The sequence below is a fragment of the Lepisosteus platostomus genome, chromosome 1 (genome assembly GCF_059453375.1).
Source record: "Lepisosteus platostomus isolate fLepPlt1 chromosome 1, fLepPlt1.hap1, whole genome shotgun sequence".
Taxonomy (NCBI): Eukaryota; Metazoa; Chordata; class Actinopteri; order Semionotiformes; family Lepisosteidae; genus Lepisosteus; species Lepisosteus platostomus.
This window is the reverse complement of record NC_142611.1, coordinates 12,928,899-12,950,255: the sequence shown is the minus strand read 5'-3', so window position 1 is coordinate 12,950,255 and position 21,357 is coordinate 12,928,899. Positions and strand designations below refer to the sequence as shown.

General features: G+C 38.5%; 1 protein-coding gene across 2 annotated transcripts in view; it reads right to left on the bottom strand.

Moving 5' to 3' along the window:
- Nucleotides 1-21,357, bottom strand: part of LOC148677730 (tetraspanin-5) — a 54,799-nt gene that overhangs the window by 6,799 nt on the left and 26,643 nt on the right. For both annotated transcript variants that reach the window (XM_088624813.1, XM_088624805.1), the window contains exons 2-7: nucleotides 15,655-15,705; nucleotides 10,247-10,393; nucleotides 6,374-6,544; nucleotides 5,469-5,594; nucleotides 4,205-4,252; nucleotides 1,598-1,714 (exon numbers count right to left, since the gene is read on the bottom strand). In XM_088624813.1, coding sequence (XP_088480939.1) covers nucleotides 1,598-1,714; nucleotides 4,205-4,252; nucleotides 5,469-5,594; nucleotides 6,374-6,544; nucleotides 10,247-10,393; nucleotides 15,655-15,705 — 660 coding nt within the window. The remainder of the gene's footprint in view (nucleotides 1-1,597; nucleotides 1,715-4,204; nucleotides 4,253-5,468; nucleotides 5,595-6,373; nucleotides 6,545-10,246; nucleotides 10,394-15,654; nucleotides 15,706-21,357) is intronic.

The window sequence follows — 21,357 nt, the reverse complement described above, 5'->3', positions numbered from 1 at the left end:
CAATGCACTAAACTAGTGGTTCCCTATCCAGGTCTTTTGTTCCAAATGGGCACTTAATCACCAGCCTTAACTGCTAGCAGAAACTGATCTACTTGCTTATTACTTTTTTGCTTCACTTGGTCCTTCACTTTGACCCTGAAGTGCATTATTTCCAACATTTTAGCAAATGGAATCTTATGCTGTCTCTCCTAAACTTGCAAATTAAGAATTTGCTCCCTTATTTCTCACTAAAAAACTCTTAACAGGCAATCAATTAATGTTGAACAGACAATGGTGGAAATGATTCTGTATCAGAAAACCACTATAGTAAGTCAGTGTTTTTCCTTCTGCTTACCGTAAGTCCAACTGGTAAGCTGTTGTGAGATTCACTAATTAGCCGAGGGTTAATACTGTACCAATTGCAAATCTCATTCAGCTTTGTTAGAGGAGAAAGCTAATTGTTTAAAGGTTGCAAAAACAAAAATATACATTTGCCTGGGATTAAAAGCTAGAATTAAACCAAAGCTTACATCCGCTTCAAGAAAGAAATGTACCACCCAAACATCCGACATTCTGTTGCATTTTTACTTGGTATTTCTAACAGATGCGATAGAAAAATTAATCAGTCTGAGCTGTGAAATGGAAGGGATACAAAAGGCAATTCCAGACATGATTAATGCAGCATAAGTGCTGAAATTGAAATTTTAACCTTTGGGAACAGCAAATGCAGATGAAGAAAATGAAACATTTTGTTTGCTTCTGTGCTCCACATACTGATAGAAAACAAATCCACTGCTGGCCTCCTGGACATCAGCAAGTATAGTTACCTCTTAACTGGGTCTGGCCTAAAATTGTACTTCAAAACTGTCCTGTAAGTGGCTGTTAGTGTGATTTCTGAAAAAAAATCATCTCAACGTTTATCCTGGATTGAGTAGCTTGGGAAATCAAAATTGTCGCAAAATCACATTCAAACTGAAATCGAGGAATTTTTGGAGGCTTGTGGATACAGAGAAATACAGTAACACAGCACAGCAGCAGTGAAAATGTCTTCCTTGTTTGGTTCAGCATACATTTGCGAATCCGTCATTCACAACAGGACGTTTTGTCAAATCAAAATTTCAAATCCATCAGCCAGACAAGCTTCATAACTAGATCTCTATTCTGTGGAGTTATCACTGTACTGTACATGCCACATTTTCGCATTGGAATTCATTCATTTTCAATTATTGATTGTATATATTGATTATACTAGATATTTTCTTCACATTTAATTTATTTATTTTCAATATATCTGTCTGTGCTTCAGGATATCATTCATTATATACAGAACTTACCCATTTGTTTTGAGATCAAAACTAGCTTCAGAAAAACAAAATGGATGGAGACCACCGATGTTGTATATAATAAACTGAACTTTGCTCCACTTACTGAGTATACTTAAATAATATGGATATATTTGCATCACAATGCTTACAAATATCCAATAAGCTTCTTCAACTCATGGATGATATCAGAGTTTCTCTCAAACAACACTGAGCTGACTTCTTAACTGGTACAACGTTCTGAAATACAAAACTAACTTGCTGCGCGTACTAGACTTTGAAAAAGTCCCTCTTACCTGCAGTAGTGCAATTCCAATAAAGATGCCCGCTACAACAGTCAAGTTGTCCTGTAGCCACTTCTCAAACTGAGGTACGCAGCCTTTGACATTGATGAAAGTCTTCTGTTCTGAGTCCTTCACACAACAAAAACCAGCAACGACGTGAAATTGTGAATGCTGTGTTCCTCACACAAGAAAGTGCTGCATCTTACAGAACAGAGACTCCCACCGGAAGATTTGACAGTTTTACCACATGCGTTTGCGTTTGTTTTCCCACCTCTTATCCGTGTTTTAACTCTTTTGTAGCTGAGTGTTAATGGAGTTTTAACAGAAAGTTCTGGAGGAATGATAGCAACCAAGGTCACTCTCACTTCTGCTACTCTGACTTGTAACCCTCCATGATTTTCCTTCCCAAAAATGCTATGTTCATGCTAGTAAATCCCTCTTTTGTCTTTGCAATAGTCCTTCTGCATCCCTGTGCCACCTCATCTCCACCTTTGTAGCTCCCCCTTACACTCTGTATGGGGATTCCAGCCTCAAGCTCTCAATAAATATTCCTAAATGCATTTTCTTCTCAGGTTACTCTTTGGGTACTTGGTTTTGAGCATTTCTTTTTCTTTTACTGTGCTTTACCATGGTACAAGTAGAAGTTAATCAAAAGAGCTAAAAACACACAGTGTCAGCTGTGGGGGATTTCTTCGGGCTGATAGCATTACGTCTTTGTGCTTCACCACACTTATAGCTACATTAGAGGTTCGGCTGTCGAGCTGTGTCAGTGTACAAGCTGCAGAAGGGCAAGCAGAATTTAATTCCACGCTGCACAGAAAAAAAGAGAAAAAAAAAACATTTCTGTCCAAACGTTTTTTTTTCTTTTCAGCATGAAGTTAAGCTCCGCTTGTTCATTTTCTCTTGCTGCATAGGATGCAAATTATATCTATGGATGGTAGCGGCCAATCTCGGTGATTTTCACCCTGGTGGTGGGAATGTCAGAAAAAAGACAATAATAGAAATGCGACAATGTCGTTGCCTCACTGCTTTTTCAGTTCTACTGTACTTTGGACATGTAGTGCCCCACCTGACATAAGCTCAAACAGATGTGGGATGTAGAATGAGGAAATTATTTTTTGGAATATATCCTAAGAAAAGTCAGCTGGATTTTTTATGGAAGACATAACGGAACCATAATCCATGGGGTGTTAAAAAACAAAATATATGTGACAGCTTTACCAGTTGTATGGAAATCCAGTTACAGCTGCTAGTACAGTGAAGAGTTAAACCATAACTCCATCCTGGCATCGTTCCCGATAGATATTATACAAACTATACAAAGTAAAAACACCATTATACTATAACTCCATCATAAACACTACAGAACACAACATAATACGATGCATAATGCTCTTAAACCATTTATGCAAATCACATTACAGGCATTCAATTATTATAGTTAATAAGTAAAAAGCATTAAAGACTTTATTTATACTTCTAGTACTTTAGACTAGGGTCTCATCCGGGGTGTATCCTGACATGTTCCCGTTGTTTGCTGGGATAGGCTCAAGCCCCACCACCACCCTGAACTGAAATAAGTGGTTGGAAAATAAATGGATGGTGCATAATGTCACAAGATCTCAGTCGAAAACTAGGTGCAGAACTCCAGAGAGGGAGAACTGAGGTGAAAATAATGGAAGACACATTCAGGACTTGAGAGCTGACAAGGACTTTCTGCATCTGCAGTGGTCCCGAAATGCTGATGTGAAATGTTTTATTTCTTTCTGCATGTTGCTTCATCATGTTGTGTCGTGTTTAAGAATTATGACAGCGTTTTTTTAAGCCTCATTCAAGTAAACCACTACCATAAGTACTGTCTAATTGCAATTCTCTTTCAAGTGCTCCATTCCTCACCAGCTGTACTGTATACTCTCTGTCATTCAGCTGTCAATACAAATGTGTAACAAAAGGTGTATTAATGGATAATCACTTTTTTTATCTTGAAAATTAAGCTTGAAGCAATCCTGAAGTATTCTTGATCAGGCAGTAGTGTTTTGGGCACATAATTTACCAAATGACTTCTAGGCAAGTAGGTGATTTTAATTTTTGAGACAGTGGGAGAAGTGATGGCTCGTTTTAAGGCGCTGTTCCTACCTCCCAGCCCTTGTTTGCTCTGTAACCCACTCCATCAAGCCACACTCAGAGGGTGTCTCTCTTGAAATCAGCAAAGTAGAGTCATGACTGACTCAGTTTTTTGGGACCTTTTCCTTCATCAGCAGAGTCCTCCTTTTTACAAGTTTAAAGTTGAGCACAAAACTAGACTTGGAGGAAGTCCCAATTACATAGATCGTGAACAGCAGAGATTTATTAATACTTTGAAGCTGAAACCGCCAATTGCTTGTGCAATTAAAAAATTGCAATAATAAATCAATAATAAATCATTGTTGAATTTCCCTTTTTTATTCGTTTTCTTTAAAATATATTAATCACTGTTCACAACCAGCTACAACTTTCCGTTCCAAGTAAACAACGGAGACCTCAATATAAAATATCCCTGGAAAATTCTCTGGGTTAGTGCAGAACAAAACAGTATTAGTACCTAATGAAGAAAAAATGAGTGAAACGTTGTCAGCTCACCTCTTTCGCTCTAACATCATAGCCACACTGGGTGTTTATGACATCCTCCTGAAAAAAGAGGAAAAGGCTTAATGGTGATGTCGAATAGCAACCATATCAACATTCGTATCTCATCTCTCATTTAGGATGACAGCTCAGTGCTGCGGGAATCTGCTATGAAGCAGCTGTCTTGACTGTGCCTTCTGTGTTGAGCTCCACTAAGGAAACTGAACACACACCAAATGCCAGGTTGGATTTAAGGCATCAAGAACTGAGAAATAATAGTCTAAAAAACTAAAAAGAAAGTGAACTGGAAATGCCTCTAAGTTACGGAAAATGTTGCTTTCTTTATACACATCCATATTCCATCATCCACATTACAGAGAAAACAAAACAGGCAGTCCATATACAGTACAAACAACTGTCTTATGTGAGGAAATGTCTTCTGCTGCCCTGCCTAATTAGTGTTTTCATCTTCTGTCCTCATTTGAACTTATATAATACTAAATGTACTTCCCATAAATTACCACACGGATCTCCAGGGTACGACACGCACCTCAGCTCCAACAGCTTGTGGCTGTTCACAAAGTTATGCTCCTTTTGCCTGTTTATTAACCACTTCAATTATGATATCATGTTAAAACCCTCACTGGGCCCGCTTGTTGACTGACAACTAGTCAAAAACAAACCCAAAAGCAAGAAAAAGCCATCATTAACATGTATCTGAAGGCTGTTGTGTAAAAGTTTCAATGACCTCATTTCTTAAAAATGCGTTACAAAATATCGGCAACAAATTTTTAAAAACGCTGAGGGAGAACAGAGCTGTTGGTGTGTTCAGTTGAATAGCCCTTGTTAGAAGACATGCCAGGATGACGGTTTCCTTTTTGTACTATTTGTTACTATAGTTGCATTAGACACTAAGAGGCCCTTTCTCCCAGTTTCACTGTGTTCCAAGCTTTTGTCCCATAACTACTCTGGCTTGCCAACTGGAGGATTTGTTTATTTTATTTCCCCATAAAAGATGTTTCTTTGCACCCGATTTTTTATGTTTGTTTTCTTTATTCTTTACGGGCCCAAAGTCAGTTGGAGAGACTTATTTTTTATTTTACACAGCTCTCTGTGAGGGTCTGGATCATATATTTTGACATCCCCCGTTTCTTATACTTCACTAGATGGATTCACTTAAAACTGTACTTGTTTACACTGTAAACATCGGGCACATTTTGATGGGAGCCGACTGGACGTTAAATAAGTGCCTTATTAAAAATAATGTTTAGGGGGTTACCGCAGGATCCTTGGTACAGCAGGAGAAAGGTACTCCACACTTCTCTCGGCTGGGGTTGGTCTCAGTGCAGTTAAAGTAAATGTTTAAGTTCCAGTCATCAGCACCAAAAGCACCACAGCACTCCCACTGTGGAAAAGAGAGAAATTACAAATATTTGTAAATGGGAATTTATTTTTTATAGCTGCCACTTGATTGAGGTCCATCTTATTTTACCTTATTATGTATCTCTGGACTATTCTCTGTCTTCCGCCATGATGAAGTGCTACTGAATGTTTTACTTCTGTGTTATACAAGATAACTTCCAGAAGCTTCCATAAACGTCCTGAGGTTTTGTGAAGCTATGAGATTTAGAAGTTAAGTCCATGTAATCCTCTGTTTTCAACACCTTTCAACAAGGTGGGAAATAAATTTGAAAATTGTGAATTTACTATACATGTATATATTTACACTCACTGCATAAATGTTTTATTTGCATTTTAATCCATGAATATTGAGTCTGATGTACGACTGCATCTTTCTTTGGTAAGGCATAATCTGCCAATGTTTTTAAACAAGGCTCCAATGAAACTAGAATAAGCATGAGGACTTACTGCAGAGTTTAGTTAAGAGTTCATTTAGGGTAAGGATACTTTTGTAGGCTACTGAAACTGGATTAGCAAGGAATAAGCTGAAAGAGCAGACGTTGACAGCAACTCTTTTAGTAGCCTACGCCCTAGCACACAGAATTAGCAAAAAGGGAGTGGAGTGCTGCCTCTGTCTCTCCTGCACTGTATAATATTTAATTTCTGATAGCACATGGGAGGGATTGTTAATGATCTGTGATTTCACAATATACACCAGTCTGCCACAGAACCAGCAGAATCAGGAGACGAACTGCTGAATAAAGCCAAAAGTGCTGTCCTTACGTATTCCTGGGTGAAGTCGATCAGGTTCTGGAGGTCAATGTCGTCCCGGTAGGCCCTGATGTTGTTGTTGATGAAGAAGTTGAGCTGATCTTTGATCCAGTCTTTGAAGACGAAGGCCAGAACTCCTGCAGTCAGCTCCAAGAAGAAAATCACCCCCAGGAACACAGAAAACTGAAACAAAAGTTTGTTTTTTCACAAAGGTGAAAATGGCACCTAACACCTGTCACCTCAATTACAACCAAAAATGAAATTTTGTTATATAAAATATTTCATCTTAATTAAGGCCACAAAGGTCATAGCTAAGGCCAGGTGCAAATCTGAAAGATTCTTAAAGAATCTTAACACTCTGGCTTTCAATTTTGTTAACAGAATTATAATTATAATTACAGAATAAAAAGTCACAGCAAATTGATGCACGTGAAAATTAAAACCTTAGGATAGTATACATGTAAATAAAAATACAGACCAATTACCAAAACAAAAGAGAAAAATGTATATGTATCATACAGTATATTGAGCAATAAAAAAAAAACGTGTTGCTTATAACTGAAATAAATGTACAACGTTATTATCAGGCAAATTATGATTTTTGAAGCAAGTTGACATTTAATACAACAGTTCAAGTAGGGAGCTGCATCAGGATGTATAGGCTGCAAATGAACAGGTAAAGGTTTATTCCATACTGAAAAGAAAAGAAGGCTCCTGAAGAAGTCCCCACAATTAAAACTTTGTGTCTCTTTTCTTTTCAGCTCGGAATAAACCAGTTCCATTTCCACAAGCTGTTCCACTTGATATAACAGACATGACATGTAAATTCATTATGGTGATCAGCATTTGTCAGCAACAGGACTGGTCAATAGAACGTCCACTGTGAAAATTACAGGCCAGTTGTATGTGTGGCCAGTGCTGGAAGCAATACAAGCTGTAGACTAGACTTTGCACCAGATTACAAATGGCGATCCCATCAGGTCTGGTGAGATGTTGTCCACAGTCAGGACCAGCATGTGCTGTTCACTCATCTTTGAGCTACAGTATAGGCATGCCTGCCATCTCAGTGAAAACCACAAATGAACCATCCATGAAACTACTTACGCGTTCTCATCTGACAAAAGAGCCATTGGTACCAAAGCATCATGAATCACGACTGCTGGAATGTCCTCACAGAGGGATGATCTGTACAAATGGCAGTAAATGAGACTCTGTGGTTGATTGATTGACTTTTGATTGATTGCTTGGTTGGTTGGTTAATTGACCCACCAACCCCAGGACTTGATTGATTGATGTAGAACTATGTAACCAGTTGCCAATATTCCAGGACACTTGGACCTCCCCCATCAATCTTGTTGACGTGACTCATGACCTCCCAGACTGTGGCCCATCAGTGATGGACTGCGCTTGACTGCAAAGCCATGTCATCTTAGAAATTGCTGACTGTGAATACCCCGGATTGACTTCTAACAACTTCCAACAATACAGTTGACATAAAGGTGTTATTCTGCTGTTAAACGGGCTCCTTAAACTGTTTTCCTGTTAAACTGTTTTCTGCTTTCGTGATTTCCACTAGGCTTTATGTTCAGCAGGTTAAATCACCTTTTCACATGTCAAGTCAGCTCTCCCTAATGAGGTGCTCTGCTGGTCCAATCATTTTAATGTATCGTGGTCAGCAATGAATATTCGACTAATCAAAATGATGACAAAATCATTTAATCAATGTCCAACATCTGTACACTTTATATTCTATAAACATAAAGACAGTGAAAAACGTAGTAAAGCAGTCAAAACACTATACTGTACCATAATTTGTGAGTGGGAACATCACATTCTGAAGTGATGTGCTTTTCTCTTTAAATATGGTCAGTCAAGTCCATTCTTAAGACGATTTCAAGCTGTTTGAATGGGTGCAGCCTACTTACTGTCTGCCAATTCTACTGTTGCATCAAAAGGAACAAGGATAAAAGACAGTTGCATAAACAGCAAATATTCTCAGCCTGTTACGAGATTCCTCACATCTGATCATCCAAGCAATCCAGCACCTCATTTATTTTTTGAAGGATCCCAGCTCATTAGTTTTTCTAATCTCAATTCAAAGAAATTCAAAGGAAAAAAATGGATGTTCTAAACCAAATCTTATATTTGTTGAACATTCTTCAAACTCCTGCATTAAACTATTTATTTTCTCATGTGGACCTAATACCATTCCTGGGATTTTTTCCTGCACTAAACTCTTCCCAATGCAATGTTTTTAACGTGTTGCAGCTGCAAGCACTGAAAGCCATCAAAATATCTTAAAAAAATATAGAGTAAAAAGAATTTCCAATTTATTCATACAATAATGTTCTACAAGAGATAAGAAGGGCTGATACCAGACTGTAATAATGTTTAAAGATTCACATTGTAGATTTCAAACGTCTTTGAATCTCAGAGGTTAATAGGGTTCTGTTTACATAAAACATGCAAGTTTGATCACAATTCATGCATATTTTAATACAAAACACAAAAAAATAAGTTCATGAACATGAATATCTGCAATCTCACTGATGTTTGTAAACTAAAAAAAGCTTCCAGGAAACTCTTTAGCTAACCATTCAGATGAATCATTTACACATTTACCAATCATTTTCTGAATGTTATATAATTAAATCAACTTTAACCTTCCAGGCCAATACGGCAAGACTGTTGTTTTACTTAGTTTCCCTTATTAATGAATTTATTTGCATTACTTGATGGTTTCTGGAAACCTAATATAAAAGCGTCTTGAAAGTAAGCTGATAAAATATTTTCTGTTGCCTTTACACATACTGTACAGTGACACTTTTAGAAATCAACAGTAGATTAATAAAATTTAATTCAAGCTAACAGAAAAAAAAACAATCTGTATCTGTTTGACTGTAGGCATGTACAGTACATAATCTGTACATGTTAGGACTATTGCATTCAGGAGTATACATTTCCTCTCTTGTCATTTTAAGTTGTAGGAACACAACTGCATTGCAATCGTCAATGTACTTGCACAACCCCCCTTCAAGTACATACTGTTAAATGTAATGAGCATCAGTTAAGAAAGAAAAATAAGGAATGAACTATAAAGTCCCACTTTTCAAGAGAGTACTGCCTTCATGCTATCAGCATATTGGACCAACATCTCAGACAGAACCAATTTTTCTCTTGCAATGAATCATGGTCATCAGCAAATGTGATGCAGACACGCAGGGTGTTAATTGTGTATTTAACAGCCCTAGATCTCCACCTGTATCGATGGTCGGCAGCCAGACTGTTTGGCCAAGTCCTGTGACCTCACTACCTGCCCTTCCTGGGGGCTCATCCTGACGTGACAACATTCCAGCAGAACAACACACATCCCATATAGCACCCTGGCTCATGTAACCCCAGCTTTCTTTCGAAAAGAGAACATGATAGGTACACTTAAAGCTCTGTTTTCCCAACCTGAGCCCCAGTGAACATCTGTGACATGACCTGCGATGATGAATTACGTGTAGGGCTCAAAGACCAATGAACAGGCACATGCTTGAAGAGGTTCTACAGAGGAAATGGGGCAGAATCCCACAAGACCTTCTGACACCTTTAACACCTCTGCATCTTCAAAGCTGGTATCCAACATCAAACCGTTCCTTTACTCAGCCTGAGGCATTTTGTCAATTTCAGCTTTGACAATGAGCGATCAGTCGTTTCTCTTTCTTCTCGTCTAACGGTTTCCTATGACCATCTCAGAGACACTTACTGTAACTCTACTGCGGGTGTGCTGTTGCAATGCTGGAAAAAAGCTTTCGTTATTGCAGTACAAAAGCTTAGTCCTGGACAAGACAAGTGGAGAGGTGGGAGGAGAGGGGCAGTGGTGCCGTGGGAAGGACTTACAAACTTCAGGAGGAAGGTGTTTTCCCTCAGAGCTCCTATGCAGCCAGCAAATCCCAGGATGAACATCACCCCCCCGACCACCAGGAAGAGCCACACAGGGTCGAACCCCCCCAGGTCTGTGATGGAGGATATGTTGGACAGCACACCCTATGGAAAACAGATACCAAGTTATTGACTGCAGGCCTATTTTCTATGCTTTAATGTTGAAATACAAAGGTCAGATTCTTGTGACAATTAAATCGTAAAACACTTTTATTCAGCAGAGACTAGACTGTCTAGATTGAATTGCCACATACAGTATTTTAAATCAACCACAAAAATGAAAACTGCAATGTTGGAATATCAGAAATTCCTTTTAAAAGGAAGTTTACTCCCTTTCTTCGTGACATATATGAAGCCCAATTGAGCTGTTAAAGAGACTAGAAACATTGAACATTCACCTTCTGGGGGCACTTCAGTTAAAAAATTTGCAAGAACAGACAGCACAAAACAAACTAAGAGCTGAAGATCACTGTAACTCTTCACCAGCTCTGTTTTGTTATTGTTAATATGTAACTGGTCACAGTGCTCCTAACAAAATGGACAGGCGATCCTTCTCAAAAGCAGATACGCATTCCCAAATAAGTCAAAACTGAATTCCAGCATTTAACAGAGTATGACAAGAAATGCAAAGACTGAGATGTAAATAATAGTACTATTATTTATTCACTAATATTCATTGTTTTACTTATTCATTATTCAGGTTAGAATTTTACCTTTGTATATTCATAGACTGGAAGTGATTTAGTACATTTTCTTTTTTTAAAAAAGATACATATTTCCATATGGAGCCGTGGTAGATCAGACGGCAAGGGTGTCTAGCTCCTGACTGGAAGGTCCTGGGTTCAATCCCAGGTAGGGGCAAGCAATGTACTGTAGCTTGCTCTAATTCCTTCCAGACGGCTCCCAGGTTCACTCAGCCTGCTTTCCAAATGAGTACCGGGAGTTAATCCTTCCAGGGTTAATAGGCTGGCTGGAGTGTGATGCTGACCACATCCCCTCCACCTCCAGTGTCGGATGGTTGAGAAAAATGGTGTACCTTGCCCCCCCATTCCCCATGGGCCTTTATGGCCTGGAAAGGGGACCTAACCTACCTTCCTACATATTCCCATTTTTATTGAAACTCAGGAGAAAGAAAATGGAAGAGTTTCTCTCTCTCTGGATTTAAGGGGTCTCCAATATAGCGTACATACAGTAGTTTATCAGATTTGACCTTAATCACATCTTTCATTGATCACATTTTGGTTTCATCAGATTTATTTCTGATCAAAATTTGCTTTCAATTTCTGCCACTCCACTTCCTCTAATGTGAAGCCCTTTTCCAGCCTCCTTACGTGTGCCAATTAAAATTTGATATCTGGCTTTAATCAAATAAAGGCTTCAATGAATTAAATTAGGCTTGTTAGCACTTCTGTAGCTCTTTTAATGGAATCTAGGAGATCGCACCTCTCTTTCTATTCCACCACTCTTGAATGAAGATGTACTTTTACATGCTTTATGTTGAATATCAGAAAATCTCCATCGGTTTTATTTTATTGATTGTTTTCACTCAGGTTCCAGGCAAAAAAAAAAGATAAAATGTTAACCAAGTCCAGGCTGTATTTAAAAAAGTTGGAGCCAAGTTGCTATTTGAACTAACTGTCCCGAATCCCTTTTTATTCCTCTTAAATTGACAAGTACTGTTTAGCATTTTGAAAAAGCAGGATTGTTTAGTTAAGCCAAAACAAACCATCTGAGCGGCAGAGCTGCTACAGAAAAGAAAAGAAAGTTCATATGAAAATTAACCTCTGTTGATATTCAAAATAAACTGCCTAATGTTTTCCAGTGTAGGCTTGGCAGTCCGTGTCTGACAGTAACTTAAGCTTTCCTGCCCTTGTTTTAAACTCAAAGATTTGTCTGCTTCTGGTTAAGGGGGTCTTAAATCAAGTCAAACATTAACGACTCTCAAGCTGCAACTCAAATATTTTTTTCGATCCAAAAACATTTTGTTGAGGGGGAGCAGCAGTTCATATGTTTCATATGTTGGTTTTTTTTTGGTCTGATGGATGTTTGTTGTTTGTTTTTACGAAAAACCTTTGTCCTCCAGTAGACTGTGCCACTGTTTTTCCATGTACACTAATTAATTCTGAGCCTTTCTGTTTCAGAATGTGTCAGGAGTATTTTAGTGACCGATGATTCATTTTACAGTATATCATATCATCTTCACAGAGATTACAAACCTAAAGGAAAGCAATCTCCGTTTTGTTTAAATTATTAAAACATCTTACAATCAAACATTTGACAATATTGCAATTTTTGAATCCTTATATTGTGAATCTTATACTGTATAGTTTCTAACTCTCTCATTACTCTTGTATTATGCTCAACTCAGTTGGAATACAACACAAAAGTTTGTTCATAATGTTAACTAATATGACTTAAAGCAGGGATACACTTCTCCAAGATTCATTTTTGAATAAGTACAGCAGAGACTTGTTTTTTTATATTTTCCCACAAAAGTGACATTTTCACACATTGACACCTTAAAATATTAAGAAATTTTCATTTGTGTTCTTTAGAAAAGCAACCATTAGATTTTTATCCATTCACATAACTATGTCAAGGATGTTTCAGGTTTGCTTTTTATTCCCTCCAGTGTTTAAAAATGAGGTAGCTTGTTTGTCCTCTACTGGAATAGGTCTGAAATGTGCCCCAGGTTACAAACTATGAATCCAATCCTCTCAGGTGTCTGTCCCCCAGCTCCCTGTCTCGGTATACTGTGTGCCATATACAGTACATGTGAAATTGCAAAGATGATCTCCTGCTAAAGCTGAAGTTCTGTCAAATATTAGGGGAGAGACAAAGCTAATTTTGAACCGAGTGTAAATGTTTTTCCCCACTGACTTTAACTTTTTGTTTGGCAAAACGTAGATAATTGTGATTAGTTCTAAGATATTAAGAACATACAGTTTGCAAACTACAAAGCCATAAGTGCTTCTATCTAAGACGGTAGCTAACTGAGCTGAAAATCTCATCCAACGACTTTGTAAAAGTAGTTATGGCATCAATTTTGACAGCCTGTGTGAAAGCACATATGCTGGTACTCCCTTACAGTACAGTACAGGATGTTGGGCTGGGCACTTCTATCAACTCTGTAAATCCTTCTGCTTCAGAGAGGCAGTTAAGAACATTTTCTTCAGAATCTGTTGAGAACTTGCATCTGATCGGGTTTGTTGTTATTTGCGGTTTGTAAAAGCTGCCTCACTCCTCCACCAGCTGGAGAGCTGTGCAAGGAATCGTGCTCGTCTGTATTTCCTTCCAAAGCGACAGTGAGTGGCACGCAGATGTGTACACAACAGATGACACAACAGATATTCACACTGGGTGTAGCAAAAGGGAAGAGGATCTTTCATCTTTGCAGTCACTACTACCGCAAATCAAATACCCAAATGGGAGAAATTTCTTTTCATTACAATACAAAATAACATTAGGCTATTTCAATTCTTGGATTTTTACCAGCATAAATTCTTGATCATTATAAAATAAGGTAAACGTGATTTTAGGTTTTGTAAAAAAATAAATAAATTTTTATTCCATTTAATTTCTTGGATCACCACTACAATGTTCAGCAGTAAAAGAGGGATAGATCTTGTGAGAAACATGCTCTGTTTGAGCTGTCTGCCATTACCCACACCCACAGTGCCTAAAGGGGTTGTACAGTAGTACGGACTGAAGGAATGATGCAGTTAACACTGACTGCACTAGGGGTGTCCAGTCCTGGTCCCAGGAGTGCTGGTGTGTGGTAGACTTTCAACCCAACTTCATTCTTATGAAGTAAATTGAACAATTACTGCCTTAATTGGACAAAATCCATTAAAAATGCAGGTAGAAGATTTCACTCCATGTGTACATCTATTATAAACATTTCAGAACTATAAGGTCTATAACTGACTTATAGTTCTCTTCTCCTCCTTGTATAAACCTCAAGCTGATGTCAGTCTGTAAATTGTCCTGAGTGGTTTAACCGGCTGGCACACTCAGCCTTGAATGCAGAGACTTTTCATTAGTAGACAGTAAAAGGCTCTTTGGGGATTAATCTCAGCCTCAAGATAAAACAGGAGGACAATTAGAAAGATGCCAGCATTTTTACTGTGCATTGTGAAGGAAGGAGAGGAGGCGGAAAATGTGTCTGTGATGGACCGGCTTTAAAGACAGATACTATTTTCTCTTTGTAGCTTGAACATCTGTAAACAACAAAGCGCATATAAATTTAGAACCTAGAAATGATTACAAATGAGGTTTCCATCAACCGTAATTAGTTGTTTTATGCATAGCTGTTCGTGTCAATTGCTATTAAAAGCTGTGACTAGAATGAGGTAGTAAAGTCTGCTTTGGGCTCCATTACTGAGGGACTGGCCACACACTGGCTGTATAAGGCCAGCATGTAGCTCGTGTCCTGTGGAAGCTGTTCTCTTAGTGCTGAGGTTGAAGACACACCTAGATCTAGAAAGTAGTTAATTGACTCAATCTGAAATACCACTTGCCAGGATAAGTGATGAATGATGTTTCTCTTAATCTTACAAGAGGAATCAGGGACAAATGAGTGTAGCTGAAAAAATCTGTACTTCACTTAATAAGTATTAATCAACCTTGAGTGAGGTTGTATGTCTATAGACATTTATGTTTAGTAACAAACACATACAAATACTTAAACACAATACTGGCACAAGACCTGTTTTGGTGGGGGTTTTTTCTATTTAAAACATATACTGCACTCAGAGGTACATTAGTTCCCAGTTCTGGTCCTGGAGGAACAGGAGTTAATTGTCTCTTCTTAATCACAGGCTAATTGATTTCAGTTTTCTATTTGGGGCCTTTTTTTTAATTTGCCTTCAGCTCTTAAAAGGTAAATGGTATTGGTGCCAGCCTTGCTGAGGACACCTGAAATGTAGCCAATGTGACCTTGGCAAAAGAAAAAACCAAATGACCATATTGTGTGGGCTTGTCTGATACATTGTCATTCCCACCCGTGTCTGCTCATCACTGATGAACTGCTAAGAGCTACAGGTTAGTAATCACCTAATAAGTGCTGATTAATGAGAAATCATAGCAAGCAGGTTGATGAAAGCCTTCATAAAGGTCTGTGCACTGAACTTGTTGGAAACAGCACCCTTGAAATACGGACTCAGGAGTGGCCAAAGAAACAAGCTAAAAGTATAAACAAGCAAGGAGATCAGTTATGGCAACAATTAGCACAGGAGATAAAAAGCTGCAGCTGGCATGAAGACCAGAAAATGCAGTGTTCCTCCAGGGACAGGACTGAGAACAACTGGCCTACAATAGCATTCCCAGACAGCCTTGGATCTAGACACAGGTAACAACAGAATTACCTTTTCATTCCATGCCCAGAGCCCAATTCCCAGGAAGGCTACACCAAGCAACTGCCAAGAGAAGAAAAAGGGAAATTTGTGTTACTGTTCTGCAGTTGATAAGGCACAAAAAAACAATTATGAATTCTTTTGTATGTTGGAATTTTCCCATCTTTCATTTCTTTCTCAGAAAACCATGTATTCTGGAATCATACTATCATGGTACAGGCTGACAGACTGGTCAATGAAACACACACATTGGCGTTTTTTTAAGTTGTTAAAAACTGCAGAAGCAAAGTGAAGAAATTGGATGCAGCCAAGTACAGTACTTAAAAAAATACTCAGTCCTATGCATGGAAAATATTTTAGGTCCTTTGGTTCACAAAACGAACTCCAATTAGTTCACACAGGAATAAGGTGCTGTTGTAGAAATTATTATCTTTTGCAATAAAAAATTTATATTTAATAAGCAATGGAACAGACAATAAACAGATAAAGCAATATGTTCCTAATGCAGCACAAATCACCTTCCCCCGTGTTTCACTTTTCAGATATGTTTGGAGCAAAAGTTCACTGTACAGCTCATGGGATTGTCTCAATACTGTACATACAGTTGTTCATATCCTATTGTACTGTAGACCTTGGTGAGAAAATGATCATTTCTGAAAAAAGTAAAACACCATATATCACACTATAAAGCAGGGGCTGTTAATCCCTTTACAGAGGTTGAGCTGCACTCTCAGTTACTTCACAAATTCCATACCCGAAATGTAATTTTAAATTTTCAGGTGTTACACAGATGGAAATTTTAAAGTGCCTGTAATTGTGAATGATAAGGAGAATAAAATGTGCCGTTTTATTATTTTATTTGGGTGGGGGATTGAAACCAAGAATATGAAATGAGCCTCCATCTGTTAAGTGTTTAGGAATTCTTCAGACGCGTGTGCTACAAAATAAACTGGGAGTTCAATTAAATATTCAGTTAAAAGACTGATGACTCATATATTGTATAACCAAAATCTAAAGTTACTGGGGTTATCAGATGAGGACTGTTCATCAGGTTTTAACTACTGAACTGCTGAATGTGTACATTTTAAAAAGGTCACAAATTACAGAGATTTCCTAAGACTTTACCCCTTCTGAAATTAACTGCAGCTCTTCTCATTTTGGTTAAAAAATACTGAGGAACCTCATTAAGCAGCAGGTTTCTCATTTACATGAATAACCTGATTTACTGTGAGAAACAGAATATGTCAGCAGTTTACACTTCTTGCCAGCTGATGGCAAGGTGAGCACGTACAGAATACGTGCTTAGATATTTGAGTGATGCACTCTCTGAAGTGCAAGAAATAACGAGACTGTTCACACATTTTCACTGCACTTGGATATTTACCGGTAGTATGATTATAATAATAAGAAGAATAAACCGTATTTTATATAGCAGAAAAAATAAACAATAAGAGGAGATAGCAGATAGAGATATAAAGAGAATTATAGTTACAACGAGGGTTTGGAATACAGTAGGGAGGCAAAGGGGCAGACACAGAACCTAGTTAAATAAAAGCCCCTCTAAAAAAGAAGGTTTTGAGTCCGGATTTGAAAGAGCTGATGTCCTTCGGGATAGAGTTCCAGAGCTCTGGGGCGTGGCAGGAGAAGGCCCTGTCATCCACAGCGTGTAGAGGGGCTTGGGGGATGGGCAGGAGACCAGAATTAGTGAAGCTGCAAGACGGGGAATAGAACAATAGCAGCTCCGACAAGATGAGGTGCCAAGCCATGCCAAGCCCTATACAGTAAGAGAGCATGAGGATTTCGAAAGTCAACACGATACCTGACAGGAAGCCAGTGCAGGGACTCCAGGGTAGGGGTAATGTGATTCATATTTCAAAACGGCAGCCTACTCAAAATTAAGTGATGTCCTCAGAGCGGGTATTAGCAGTTTATATGCTGACTGCCTGTCCCAGCAAACACAGCAATGTGATCCCAGAGTGAGATGGCTTAGTGACCTCCATCCTGAGAAACAGCTGCAAACCCAATTCAAGCGCAATGGCATACACCTCCTCTTAAAATACTGCAGATATTAAGGGAATGTAGGCTAAGCCTAATTAAAGTAATAGTTGTGTGGTATTGATCATGTTAACTGGTGCCTAATGAAATGCCGCAGCAACAAAATGTTAAAAAATGTTAAATTATTAGATCTCCTATACTGAAATAGAACTAAAACTAAAAAAACAGAATTGCTCATGGTGGGGGACTAACATCAAACTACTGTATATAAACTGTAACTACAGGACTGAGCACAAATGCTTGTTTTACACTACATCTCTGCATCCCCTGATCCTTGGCATTAGGATGTCTAGGCATTAGGCATCCCATTAACTGTATCATTACCTTGGCTAAGGCCATTTAGAGCTGCCAAATATTAAAGCGAAGCCTCTTAAAAAGATGAAGTTCAGATTCCACAGAAAGGGTATTTTTGAAAGGGTGGGTGGGTGGATAAATCTGTGAATCAGCAGTGCTCTCTCTTAAAATGTTCAGACCTTTTGTCAAATTTCCAAACATCTCGCTGCCCACCACATACTGTCTGTTTTTTTACACTCTATTACCTTTGGAAATCCAAGCACAATGAAGAAATAAACTGTACTCTATACTTAATATTTATAATATACACACCTGCAGTTATGTGAAATTATCTTTGATTACTACAAAAAGCATATCTGCGGAGCACAGCAGTGTCCGTGCTGCTGCCATGAACCTACAGGGCTGGTGGGGTGGCCAGTCTCAGAATTTGGAACTGCAGTTCCCCTTTAAATCTGATACCATGTGACATTATTCTTCTCTGAATAATCCCGAGTTCATTTCACTGACCACCAGGGGTCCCCAGACTAGAGCTCTAAACACTTCACCTTTCAAGCCGTCAAATATACTGGACAAAAATCCCATTTAAAATGATGTTAAAGAAAAGGCCACTGAAGTAGAGGAGTGTAAAATGAAGTCACAAAAGCAATAGTTTCCATAACCACAGTTGCTGGGGGGGAGAGAGAATACAGCCACAGTTCGATTTCTTATTTGTTTTAGACGCCTTGGGCTCCATACTTCATCAAAGAAACAAAAGCTTGCTTACTTACTTACACTGCCTCTCATCAAAACCAAAAGAAAGGTTTCTGGAAAGAAATCAAAACACTGTTAAGACTACTACTACGCATAAAGGGGCTAAGAGGTGCATAAATATTTGCAAGTGAACCAATCTTTGTAGTACTGAACTGGTGTAATTAGAATAATAGCCTTTTCAGGTTGTTATAACTGCTACTATACAACTGCTCATGATATGAAAACCTAAACGTGAACTTTTTTCATTTCAAACACACTGCACTGATATTGGAACACAGGAATCTACTTGACACAGACAAAATAAGACAATTATTGTAACCATGGCTTTGATACATACTGTACTGTACATTAACAGCACTTTCTCAAGCAGACCACTAGAGCAACTTCCTGTTCCTCAGAACCAGAATCTATGAATCATGTTCGCGACTACGAATCAGCCACACAATCACGAACCAGAGCACGCAAAGGAAAACTACCCAGAAGTGCATTTAAAAAGGAGAAAGGCACTTCTTTACCCACAGGATGGTGGGAGGCTGGAACAAGCTGCCCAACCAGTGGCTGAAGCTGATACCCTGACTTCTTTCAAGAAACAGCTTATTAAAATTAGCTAATTAAAGGGCCAGAATGGCTGAATGGCACCTCTCATTTTTAATCTAACGGTCTAAAGTTTGGTTTATTTTATACAACGAATTTGGACGGCACAGACTGGCTTCTCTGAGGCCTCTCCCCATGAGTGAAGAGGCTGTGGTGCCTCTCTTCCCTACAGCCGGTTCTAGTTACAGAACTACCCTTACTTTAGAAAGCTCTGGCCGGCCAACTAAATGTATCGTTTGCTTTGTAATACTTAATAAAAAATCGTTGTCAATCAAATGCAACTGCATTGCAAATTAATAGCATTAGTAACATTTTCTAACATTTTAAGAAATATGAATCATCCCGTAACATCTCCAATGATTACACAGTTCAGTACAGTTAAACCGTTTCAGGGTTTAAAAAAGAGAGGAGATTGGGAGGCACTTCTTTGCACAAGGGTTGTGGGAGTCTGGAAGAAATGACTCATCTACTGTATGTTGTTGGAGCTGATATCCTTGCATCTTTCAAGAAAACAGCTGGTTGAGATCCTTGGATAATCTGGCTACTAGCAACCACAATCCATCAGAAAGTAAACTCCAGGCCTCCACAGTTCTCGCCTTGAATAAGTGTCTTGCTAATAAATGTATGTATTCGACACTCAGGGAATGAGAATATGTGCTTCTACTGAAGTAGGCCCAGAAATGTCTTCTCAACACCTGTAGTTTTCAATTACACTAATAGGAGGCTCCACTCAAGCTATCTATAATTACAAATAAGATTAAGTGGCATTCTTATACACATAACCCTAGAAGATACATATTTAGTCACTCTCAGTGGTTTGGAGGAACACTTAATTAAGTCATTTACAGTGACTGTTTTTTTTTGTGAAGGAATCAATCTACTGCTTGGGGAATAAGCAATAATCTCATTTCTGAATAGCTAATTCTGAGTATTCATTTATTAGTTTCACCTACTGGACAATTCTTCAGCTAAATTCAGTTCAGTTTATTTGTCACGTGCACAAGTGCTATACAAACACATTAAAGGAATCACCAAAAACATAAACACAGAACAGCAGCAGCAACAACAAGTTAAATAACACGCAATTTGTTTTTAAAAGTCAGACAAAAGTCAGAAAAAAAAACATATAAGCATGAGCCAGTGGTAGGGGTAGAGTTCAGTAATCTCACAGTTTGTGGGAAGAATCTCTGAATCTGGATTTTCGTGCCTTTATGCTCCTAAAATGCTTACCAGAGGGAATGGGGGAGAAAAGTGAGACTTCATAAGGGTCCTATTCAGCTTCCAGCACTTCAGCTCTCTTAAGGTTTTATTATTGCAAGTAGTTTTTAATCAATTTCTCAGTATGTTTACAGCAGATGTGTAATCGAATGAGCCAAAAGAGAGTGGTTTGGAAATTCTCAATTTTAAAAACTCTTTAAATGTTTAGTTTCGAGGATCGGTAAATTCCACAGCTTATTCACAGGCAGTACCGACTATCACAAAAAAAGCCATTCGTGTAGAGAAATGCCCACACTGGAATGGAAATTGGTCGTTTATAGACAGTGACTGTAAATGAAAGAAAAAGACCATCCCTTGCTCAAGAGTAGAGTGTGTCTGGTGTGATCAGTTCTGGTTATGGGACTACACAGTGAGAAGGAAAATAATCTTTTTGTATATTTGTCTACACAATCCTAGGAAAACAATCTGCTGAAAGTTTTTGTTTTGTTTTGACATACAGTAAGCTTCAATGAAAGCCATGAAGGCTACTATGTATATCCAGCAGGCCTGTGGTTTTGTTTTGTGTCATGTGTGTATTGTATTGTATCGTCTTGTATTACGGCCGCAATGCACTTGAGATGCAAAGATGTCCTGAAGAATGAAGTGCTTTTTGCAATAGCGAAGAGCACCTTTTCTGCCAGTCACCAGGAAGCTGGGACTGAGAGCAAACTGCGAGTGAAAAACATATGAAAAATTAAAGAGGCCTCTCTTTAGAGAGGACCATAGAATGTGCAGTAAGGCTCTGTCAGTTTTTATCCTGATGCT